At 42.4% G+C, this 11,500-nt stretch overlaps 1 protein-coding gene across 1 annotated transcript in view; it reads left to right on the top strand.

Moving 5' to 3' along the window:
- The window catches only part of STAB2 (stabilin 2), a 148,076-nt gene that overhangs the window by 7,649 nt on the left and 128,927 nt on the right, over window positions 1-11,500 (top strand). The window contains exons 3-5 of the mRNA XM_015422556.1: window positions 507-625; window positions 3,026-3,111; window positions 5,339-5,405. Coding sequence (XP_015278042.1) covers window positions 507-625; window positions 3,026-3,111; window positions 5,339-5,405 — 272 coding nt within the window. The remainder of the gene's footprint in view (window positions 1-506; window positions 626-3,025; window positions 3,112-5,338; window positions 5,406-11,500) is intronic.

Genomic DNA, 11,500 nt, shown 5'->3' with positions numbered 1-11,500 from the left:
CAGGAGCATCCCTATGGAAGCTGCCTGGGTGATTTCGGACCAGCCACAGACTTTCTGCCTAACCTACCTTACAGATCGCAAAGCCAAAGAGAATGAAGTAAGCTGCTTTGCTCCCCGCTAATGAGAAAGACAGAATTTTGCCTAGAAAGAGGCTGCTGAGAGTGGAGGAGATAAATTTGCCCGCTTTAGGTATGGAAATTCCTGGAGATTTGAGGGGTGGAGCCTGGGTAACAATTGTTGCCACTCTCCAGGTGAGGGCTAGAGAGCACTCAAAATTACAACTGCTCTTCAGGTAGCACAGATCAGTTCCTCTGGAGTAAACAGTGGACTCTGTCATTATACCCTGCTGAGGTAACCACAGCAAATTGACACTGTTTGCCCAAAGCCAGAGCACTCTCCCGGAGCCTCTTTCTAGATCTCGTATTTATTTCCACAACAGGCCTTATTCCTAGTTCCATATAAAGCTGTTTAAAACTCTAACAGAGCCTTGAATATTTTTCTTCTAGGTTTTATGGTCAGTTCAGGGGGGACTCAGTTCTCTCATTCCTGGGATGTCAGCATACATGTATGAAGGAGAATCAGCAGCCTCAGTGTTGTCCAGGTTACTGGGGACCTGACTGTCTAGGTAAGAAAGTTCTCTTATAGTATATAGTTTATTTGTGTGTGTTTTTCCCCATTAAAGGATCTGTGCACTTCCTTTTTTATTTTCCGAAGTTCCCCAGTATAATCCATACCGTGTTCAGGAATGTACATCAGCACTGTCAGGAGTACTGGGGAAACACTTAAACTGGTTGGAACAATCTTGCTGATGTGCTGTATTTCCAGAGGGAACTTTTTGTAGAGAGTTTGTGGCGTGATTGCCAGAAATATTTACATAAGCATTATATAGTTCATACTAACGTTCAAAATCTCTTTGTACTCACGAACAACCTTTCTATTTCATCTGTAAACTCAGATTAGAAGTGACCAAAATTGTACTTGTTATCTCAGTATGTGTAAGGGTAGACCTCTTTCATGAAAAAGAATTAAATTGATTAAATTTGGCATACCGTGTTAACTATGTTTTTAATATGTTTTTGGTATTGTAAATTATGTTAATAAATAATTTTTTAAAAAAGCCTGCTCCTTAAACAAGAGTAACAGGTGAGGCTTATGAAAAAAAAATCTTAAAATCACTGACATCAATGTAGGGGCTTTTTGTAACAATAATGCCACTAGAAAAGATGACTGAGAAAATACCGGCAATGAGAGTTAACATACTGAGAAGCTTCAGTGAACTGCTCTCATCTCTTCTAGACAAACAAATGTCAGGATTTGAAACCCTGACAAAATCAGTGGATTAACAAGGAAGAAAAAGCAGTGCAGCATCCTATCTGAAATAAAAGCTATTATAATGTGTTTGACATTATAAATATTATACAATTATCCTGTCTGACTAAAGACAGGGTTTTTTGGTTACTTGTCCCTGTTTCAATCACTGCTTGGGGCCAGGCCATTAAATTGACCAACTTGTCAATCACAGAAGCAATTGCAGTTCATTCCCTCTTTGTGCCTGTGCAGTTGGGTGCATCCTTAAATAACTGGCGCTGGATATATTGCTTGCTTCTTGCACCTGGCCTGTATAAGTGATCACAACTTATTGCAAAATTAGCTAAGTTCATGGTCAAACACCTAAGGCACACGGTGACATTCAAGTAGTAAGCCTCAACTCAATGCTCAAAGGACTTTCCCCCTTTTAACTACATGGCCTTTAACAGTGGGAAGTGGCAGCAGACAGCAGGCAGGGACTGGCAGCCGTGAGAAAGCAGTGTAATCAGGCAAACAAACATAACACCCCTGGTTAGAAGCATATCCCTATTTTCCTTTGTAAAACGTTGGAATATAGTTAAGGCTGCATTAAAGTCACTTTGCAGGCTTATGTTCCATTCAGTCTGCAAGACTGCATCTGGACTAAATCTGAGCACGGTGCAGCAGTTATCTGAACTTCAGTGTGCCTCCAGAAACCAATTTAACATTCATCTACTGACATTACAAGACGATAGTTTGTGTGGCATGCTAAGTTGAATCTGTGTGTATGGTTAAAAACTCCACTTCTTCCATGTCTGTGTTAAATCCAGTCTGACAGACAAAACTGTACCACCAGTGGACAATATGCCCCAAATGGGGTTGCATGAATTAGCCTTTGCTCTGGTATACGAGTAGTATACCATTTGTTGGTGTCAGAGTGAGCAATCATGTCCAGAATGTTCTGGCATGTGAAGATCAAGAGGAAACACTTTGTCTGCCAAGATGCAGTTGTAGAACAATATGATAAAGCCTACTCGAAGGACAGGCTGCCCCTCTATTGCAGTGAAAACAAGAAGCAACCAGGAAATGGAATGAAGTTGTCAGCAGTTTGCAAATGGCTGCTTTTCGAGAAAAATTTCACGTAGCACACGGCCTGAAAGTATTGTTTTAACTAGACTGTCTGGTGCCAAGAGGGCTCACTGCCCTACCTAAGAATTTGTATTACCTAAAATGTATTACCTAAAAGCAGCTTTCACAAGTGGTATCCCCCCCCCCATTTCATATTTATTTATTTATTGTTGTAAAATTAGGGGGACTCTTGGGAAAATGTAGGCAGGAACTTGTATTCAAGAACTTGAGCTCAGCCAATAGGGATTCCTTCACCCCAGCCAATAGCAGCAAGGAAAACTTCTGGGTTCAACTCTAGCTCTTGATTGGTAGCGTTGTTGCCAACTGTTTTATGGAAGGAGTGCTTTTGCAGCAAGTGGACATAATAGGATATCTTTGAAGCCCTAGTTTCAAAGCTTTTCTTAAAATGCCTTAGGGAAAGGTAAGGTCTTGCACTATGCTTCTCTGGCTATTGGCCTAAGTAAGGAAAATTGAAAAACCAGTACTTTTCTGGTTAGCTGGAAGCCATGGTTTCCACATACATCTACATTCAGAGGTGCCTGTCTGAGAAGACACATCCAAGCTCACAGCCTTACCATAAAACTTAGCTCTGTTGATTGCTCACTTGCAGAATGTCCAGGTGGGGCAGCATCTCCCTGCAATAACAGAGGACATTGCTCTCAGGGCATTACTGGGAATGGAGTCTGTACCTGCCAGGTATGTGTTTATCATTCTTCAAAGCAATATTGCAATATCACAAGTTGAAAGAGACACAAAAATCAAGCAACATCTAGAATGGGATTTCTTAGTCCTTAACTTGACAAGACAGTGGAGTGTCTGCTTTGTATGCAGAAGGTTCCAGGATCAACCCCTTGGTGCCTATAGTTAAAGGATCTCAGTTAGTAGAGCCAGTTTGGTGTAGTGGTTAAGTGCGCGGACTCTAATCTGGGAAACCCGGGTTTGATTCCCCACTCCTCCACTTGCACCTGGCTGGATGACCTTGGGCAAGCCTAGTTCTGATAAGAGCTGTTCTTGAAAAAGAGCAGTTTCTGTCAAGAGCTCTCTCAGCCCCGCCTACCTCACAGGGTGTCTGTTGTGGGGAAGGGAAAGGAGTTTGTAAGCCGCTCTGAGACACCTTTGGGTAGTGAAGGGTGGGGTATAAATCCAATCTCTTCTTCTTCTAGATGTTGGGGAAGACCTCTTTGATGACAGCTGTTGCCAGTCAGAGTAGACAACTGAGCTGGCTGAAGCACTGATTGAAGAGCTTAATATGTTCTAATTAGTGATTAGAGATGCCTGAATAGCCATTCAAAGGCCTCCTACATCTTGTCTAATTAAATCCTTAGTAACTGTTTAAAGAGATCTCAGTTAGTAGATGTTGGAGAAGATCTCTGCCTCTTTGAGGAGTGCTACTGCCAGCCTGAGTAGACAACACTGAGCTGGTTGGAGCAATGGTCCAACAGCTTAATGTGTTCTAATGAGTGATTTAAGATGTCTGAATAGCTAATCACATTTTGTCTAGTAAGTCCTTAGTAAATGTCTAAAAAGAAAGGAATTCCCAGTACCAAAGGGCAGATTTTCTCTCCTGCTAACTTATCTCTGGGTCTTCTCTTCTTGACATTGGTTGATAATCATGTAATTCTGGAGCCCTTCATTCTAAAGCTTAGGGCCACTTCATGTTACACCTGTCTGCCAGTCTGCCCAGTCTGTGAGTTACCCATGGAAGAAATGCTCATGTGCACACTGTTTATGACATAGAGATTATGTTCCTGTAGGAAACTTTGTATGTCCATAGTGGCCCCTTTGAGTAACTTCTCTTGCCCATTTAAAAAGGCATGGCTGTATTCCGAGAGGGCCAGTGTCATAATTCACAAAAGCCAGTATTGGATAATGGCTAAGACTGAGCAGTGAACCTAGAAGTCTGATTCAAATCTCACTTTACAGAGAGCTGCATATAATTTGTCGTTGAATTTCCTAGTGAAAAACAGCCTTTGGAAGGTAAAACCTTCTGGAGGGAGAGGGTTACCCAATCCTTTGCTCTTAAATTACTTTCCTGTTCAAAATAAACAAATGTAGGCAGGCAGGCTTCTGGATTGGTGGCTTTCTCCATGTGGCCTTGGGAGATAGAGAGGCACTGGAGACATGATCTGAGCAAAAAAGCATAGCCGAAGGGAGAGAAGCAAGCAGCTCTACCCCACACCGTGGCTCATCTCAAGATGGTAGCCATACAGCCTCCAAATGGCCATTTGAAATGCCTGTTGTTCTTCAAGGATATGTGCAAATAAAGAGAACAAGAAAACAGGGGGAAAATTATCTTTGTTTATGATCCTCAACTAACCATTGATAGCAGAATAGCCTATCCTGGGATGATCACACTATCCCTAGTTGAACTAAATCATAGTTTTGTGTGATGGTGAGCTAAGCCATCTTGAGGATTCGTGGAGCCAAGTCTTGAAATCCATTCCACTGCAAGCAGTTTCTTTCTGACTGGCACTTCTTCTGCTGTCCAGCAACACATTATATTATTCACCTTACATCCATGTTATTAAAAAAATGCTGATCACCATGGTTTCCTTTTCTCACATGTCTGATGTTATTCAAATGCATTCCCATTCTAGACGTTATGCTTATCTGTACCCATCTCAGTGTACCTGCATACATATTAAAACCCATTTGTGAGAAATGAACATTTCCAGAGTGCATTAAGGTTAGCTAGCATGAATTAGGTGTTTTGTTTCTTTCATTTTTCACAAAGGAAACCAATGGCCCATTTAACTATTTTATAATTGGGGAATGGAGAATTAGAACAGTTGCCTAGATCTATTTTGTGGCTAGTCAGTCCTTGGTTGCAACAATGTCATTTCTTGACACTGGAAGCTGTTCTTGGTTTCAGCTGTTATCTCCATTATCGTTCTTATGTTTAAATGGCATTTTTCTTTGGCAGAAAGGATTTGCTGGAGTTGCATGTGAAACATGTGATAAAGATCTTTTTGGACCTCTCTGTATGTCAGGTAAAAAAATAACAATGCAATGATATATATGAATGATGTATTACCATCCAGTAGACTGCAGAGATAATCATGTATAACATTATGTAAACTTTACAACCATCCAAAGCAAACCTGTTGGTCTTATGCAGACAAGACTCTCACGTGTTTCTTACAAGGAACAGCCATTGGGTTGGATCCAGTGGATGATTTTCCACGTGTTACAGCCCTTGAGCTAGCAGAAGCATACTAAAAAGACCATGCTGGCAGCTTGTGCTACATCAAACTTCTTGTATCCTGATTAGAATTCCAGTTGCACAACACATTGTGCAAGTAATTATTAGCTGGTTCTTCCTGGTTTATACTGTAGTGTATCTAATGCTTTCACTTGTGCAAGTGGAACTTCACTAAGTGAGTTTGTGATTCTACTCACAGCTCACACATCACTGGATCCAGCCTATTATTTGGCAAACTCTATATGATAACCAAAGGGTTATGGAATCGTGGTCATGTTGTGACAGACAGACAGACAGACAGACAGAAAGAAAGAAAGAAAGAAAGAAAGAAAGGAAGGAAGGAAGGAAGGAAGGAAGGAAGGAAGGATCTTACCATAGGGAATATACTTATGAGAGACATCTGTGCATGTAACTTTTCTCCAAATTAAGGCTACAGTTGTTGTCCAATTACAGCTACAGTAGTATACACACATTATCTGCATATTGTCCTTGGATTTTCCTATACCTTCATATTCAGCCCCCAGGAGCAACTGCCATACTTTCAGATGAGTGCAATTGGTGATTCAAATTGATCATTGTGTTCATGTCACAATAGTCCCATTTGTACAATGTAATTTATGTACCACAGTTTCTATGCTGAAACAAAGAATTCCAAGCATCTACACTCTTTGTTTACTATCTTATCCCATGGTAGCCCTCGAAAAAAATAGTTTGGGACAACACTGAAACGGCAAAGACCATTATCAGGTGAGCAAGCATTTTGCTATACACCTTAAATAATAACCTAAAGAGGTAAATACAAAATCAAATCATGCTGTAGGACCTTCTTACTGTGTGTGAATGGTGAAGCCATGAATGAGAAAGTAGGAGATATATTATGAGTGGAGTGCCTGATGCCTATATTAATCCTTGGAGTCATCAACTGGTCCATGTGCATACGTCTTCTGCCCATGAAAGATGGCAACCCCTCTATTCTTACGTGGTCATGTGCTAGCATGTAATCATGGGCATCGATATCTTTTCAGCTGATTCATGTCCAGAGGTTAGAGACAGGGAAAAGGTTATTATCCCAGATGACCAACTGTACAAACCAATGACAACCAACTTTTTTGACAAGTCAGCTTCAGATAGTAGTGCTCTAGGTTGAATTACTGTAGCTGTGTACGCTCCACGCCCAAGCCTTGTGTAGTTTTGCCTTTGGTTTCCTGAGCCAGGAATGGACAGGTATCCATCCCAGGACAAACAGCTGGGAATACAGGCTGTCTGTAAACAGCCCTAGGATTCACAAGGCCATCATGACTATGTGGTTGACTATCTTTGACACAGGAAGGTTTTACAGGAATTAAGCCAGTGCAGTTCAGTGCAGTAACCATTTCTCAGATTCCTGGGATATAGGGATGTTTCCTGCCGATATCTTCTGTGCTAAGTATAGAGGGGAACTGTAGTAATCAGGATATTGGTTATCAGGTGCTGACTTGCTCAGAATATATTGAGGACATTTCCTACAGATGTTTCCCATGCAGTACAGCTGAATGATTCAGTGACCTGCTTTTAAGCTAGGAAGAAAACACAGAAACTAGTGTAACCCAACTTGTAAAGCAGTCAGCTTTGGAGACCTAGATAAAGATCCCAACCAGCCGAGTTGTCTTGGACAAGCAACTTTCATTTAGTTCTATATTGCTATATGGAAATAGGACTTACCTATCAGGATTGCTTGGAGGATTAATTTAATAGCATAACTTGTGAAACTGAATAATGTCAACATGGTTAATAGAAATGATCAGTGATGGCTGTTCTTGATATACCTATTTTAAAACATATAATTAAGGAGTTTATTTATATCATAACCAGCTAACTGTATGTCTTGGAGCTTCTTTCTGGTTCTAATTGCAAATTATAACCATGTGCTTGCCACAATAACTTTAAAAAATGTTTGAACAATGATATATTGAATGCTTGCCTGGGCTTCCACACAACCTATGTACCATGAGCAAACTGTAGTCAAGCTGGGGGAGGGGTGGCCAGTTATTAAGATTCTGCACATGGAAATAAGCTAAAGAAAATGTTTTCTGAGGGTACTTGCGTTGGTCTGCAGTAGAACAGCTAGAACTGAGGCCAGTAGCACCTTAGAAACCAACAAGATTTTCAGGGTATAAGATTTCAAGTGTCAAACCTCTAACAAATGGAGCTTTGACTCTTGAAAGCTTATTTCTCCCCCCCCCCCCAACTTGCTGGTCTCTAAGATACTAAAGAAAGGGTGTACTCATTCCCTCTTAATGACAAGATGACTCCAATCTCTTCCTAATATTTTCTTTCTTTCTTTCTTTTTTAATCCCCCTGAAGGGAGTTTTTTATTGGTTTTTTCACAAAACTACAAACTATAACTGAAAATATGGGAAGGGAAACTACATCTAAGGAGAAAGAAAAGAACCCCACTAATAACTAAAACCCCAAGAGTGGGAGATCAATATATCAGCTTGTCTCAATGTTAATCTAAAATGCTAGTAATACATTGAACATAAGAACATAAGAGACGCCAATGTTGGATCAGGCCAAAGGCCCATCCAGTCCAACACTCTGTATCACACAGTGGCCAGAAATACCAGTGCCATCAGGAGCTCCACCAGTGGGGCCAGGACATTAGAAGCCCTCCCACTGTGGACCCCCCCCCAAGCACCAAGAAGACAGAACATCACTTGCCCCAGAGCCCCTATCTATACCTTGTGGCTAATAGCCACTGATGGACCTCTGCTCCATATGCTTATCTAATTCTCTTTTGAAGCCGTCCATGCTTGTAGCCGCCACCACCTCCTGTGGCAGTAAATTCCATGTGTTAATCCCTCTTTGGGTGAAGAAGTACTTCCTTTAACATAGTCGGTTATGCCAAGTTATTTATTTTTAACCTTCCATTTATCTGTTAAATGAAACCCTCAGAGCATCCCAAAGTTATTATTAAGTTTTCAGGCACAATTCAGAGTCCTTCCGCCTTCCTCAATTTATATGAACTTTTGGGGGCTGCCGCCCCCTTTCCAGAGAGAGAGTCCTCATCAGAAGACACCGAGCCTAACTCGCCATCCGATTTGCTTTCTTCTTCTTCCTTCTTGTCCTCCGCTGGTTCCCTCAGCTGTGTTCTCAGAAACTCACGTGCTTTAGGAACAGAGTCAATCTTTTCTTTTTTATCGTGGAACTTGACAATGACGTCTTCTGGAATTAACCATCTATAACTGATGCCATTTGTTTGTAAGAAAAGGATTAAGTCTCTATATTTCTTTCTCTTCTGTCTTATTTCAAATGGAATGTCTTTTAAAATCCTGATATTATTGTCCCCGATTTTCAAGGGTGTTCCCGTAGTTGCTTTCAAAATAGAATCTCTCACATGTCTCTTCGAGAATCTGACTACTATTTGCCCAGGCAGATTATTTTTTCTTGATGTATAAGGAATAGGACCTGTAGACCACCTCCATCTCGCTGTAAAGATATTCCGCTGTCAAATCTGTCATTGGGGCAATTGCATCGCTCAACAGTTGCTTCAGATTCTCTCCTTTAGATTCCAGGACCCCTTGGAACCGTATGACCAAATTTGCTTTCTCCATTTGCAGCTGTAAAAGTTGTGACTCTTCTGTCGCTTGTTTCATTTCCAGCTTTTGCACGTTTTTCTTGACTTTTTTAGTATTGGCGTCCATTTCCTTCACCTTCTCTGCCATTTGTTCCATTGCATTTAAAGATTTAGTCAGTTGTAGCTGCTGTGAAGCCAAACTCTGACCAATTGTTGACAATTGTCAGATATTATTATTATTAGTCATCTCATCCAGCAGAGGGCGCAAGGAATCGGCTAACATTTTAGAAAGCTCAGTGGTCTCTTCCGCTCGAGGACTGCCCACTAGTTTCGCTTTCAACAGTTTGTCTTTATCTGGTTTCTTCCCCGCCATCTTTTCGGATTATTTACTTTTCTAAAAGTTGCTAAAGTCTCTGATATTCGCCCAAACGCTTATCTGCGCTCTGGTAAGTCTCTTAAAACCGATTTAGATGCTTATTTTTCCGCTCCCCCCTCTTATTTCCGTGTTTTCGTTTGTGCGTTTGGGAGGGACCCCTCCCCCGCTCGCTTTTTGTCACTCATTAAGGGGGGGCAGCTTTCTTTTTAAATCTTCATGCTCGCTTCAACCCGACTCACAGTTCGTTGCCAGCCATCCGACCACGCTCAGCATCGGTTTTTCTCGCCTGATCTCCAACGCTTGTCCCGGTCAGCCACACTAATTCCATACGAACACTCAGTGGCAGGACCTTCGGGGCGGAGGAGCACCTCAATTCTCCGGCATCGCACTAGTGAAGAGGTCGCCCCTCAAAAGCCCCCTGGCTAGGAGCCTTTTACCAAGGCTCCGGGGGGTCGTGACCCATCGCACCCCCTCCTACACACTGGTGTGCAGATTGCATCCCCAGGACGTCTGGGAGATGCGTCTGCCTGTGTGTCGCCATAAACCGGAAGTCCAATGCTTAATATTTTCCATCCAACCACTAAAAAGATTATGACAGTTGGTAGTCTCTGGAAATCCCCATTGCAACTGTCTGCTTTTCACAGTTGTGTGAAGGGACAGCAACACACTGAGAGTGTGTGTGTGTAAATCTGTGGGTCATCTGAATAACAGGGTGTTTTACAATCAAACGTAACTGTACTATCTGGCCAGGATCCTGAAAATAAGTATCAACCTCACTGCCTGGCTCTGGGATGGGGTTGCATGCTTGCTAGCCAGTCGCTTCACCTCCTTTTGGCCACTTAGGCCTAGGCTTTCTGTCACTGCCATTCCTGCAGAGAGGAGACATTTCCCAGAGGGCTTTGGGCCCAGGCTATGGCTTGTGCAATGGAGGCATGGTGGCTATTTCAGGGGCCAGTAGCAAAGTTTTACTTGCAGATTCCAACAGGGTGGCCTCTGTCATATCTGGACCCCCTTGATCCCCCTGGGGGATATGGAGGGTAAAGTTGCCAGATCCAGATTGGGAAATTACTGGAGATTTGGGGATGTAGTTTAGGGATAACAGGGATTTCATTGGGGTACAGTGCCATAGAATCTATCCTCCAAAGCATCCATTTTCTTCAGGGGAACTGATCTCTGTAGTTCAGAGACAAGCTGTAATTCCAGGGGTTCCCCACTTCTTGCCTGGAGGCTGGCATCCCTTGGTTCCTCAGGCTCTTCCTCTGAGGTCTCAGAGTCAGAGTCACTGGGCTGGTTGGAGGGGGTCATGACACCAACCACTGCATCTTTCCAGTAGCTTCAGAAGGGCTTTTTGTATCTGTACAAGTGGATCCTGTGCTTTCTGTTCTGTGCTCTGCCAGTGTATCTACTGGCCTGTTAGAGGCAAACGTTTTGATTATGTCTCTGAAGGTGGGTACAGCAGAATGGGGAGTGAATGGACACAAAAGTTCCACACACACAAGGTGGCACACCAGCAGAAGGGGGAGAGAGAGGGAGATATGAATGTTTGTTTTTACTTGCTGGCAGGCAGGCAAGCTGCTGCAGAGCAAAGGGGATAGTGGCAAATCCATCTCTGAACAAAGGATCAAGGCAGGCAAAATGTGTGAGAAAGCTGTGATGAGGAAGGATCTGAGAGGTGCCTTCATGAGGGATCAGTGAGGGTCAGATTTCTGAGATCCCTTGGCTGTCTTTATTTTCATATAAAGGCAAATACTAATGCAAATCTAGGGGATATTTTCCTCAGTAAGTAGATGCAACCTCCCACTGATGGTAAAGAAAATGGAGAAAGGGGGTTGTGCGTTTAAAGTGGAATATGTAAGGAGAGTTGAACCTCTTCTCATGCCTTACTCCATTGCTTGAAGCATTTTCCCCCAGTCAGGTTCCAATACTGGAAGTCATTCGAACAAGGAGAAAA

Source organism: Gekko japonicus, unplaced genomic scaffold (assembly GCF_001447785.1).
Source record: "Gekko japonicus isolate JY-2015 unplaced genomic scaffold, Gekko_japonicus_V1.1 scaffold1164, whole genome shotgun sequence".
Lineage (NCBI taxonomy): Eukaryota > Metazoa > Chordata > Lepidosauria > Squamata > Gekkonidae > Gekko > Gekko japonicus.
The sequence above is the reverse complement of the archived record's forward strand: the minus strand, read 5'-3'. Positions and strand labels throughout refer to the sequence as shown.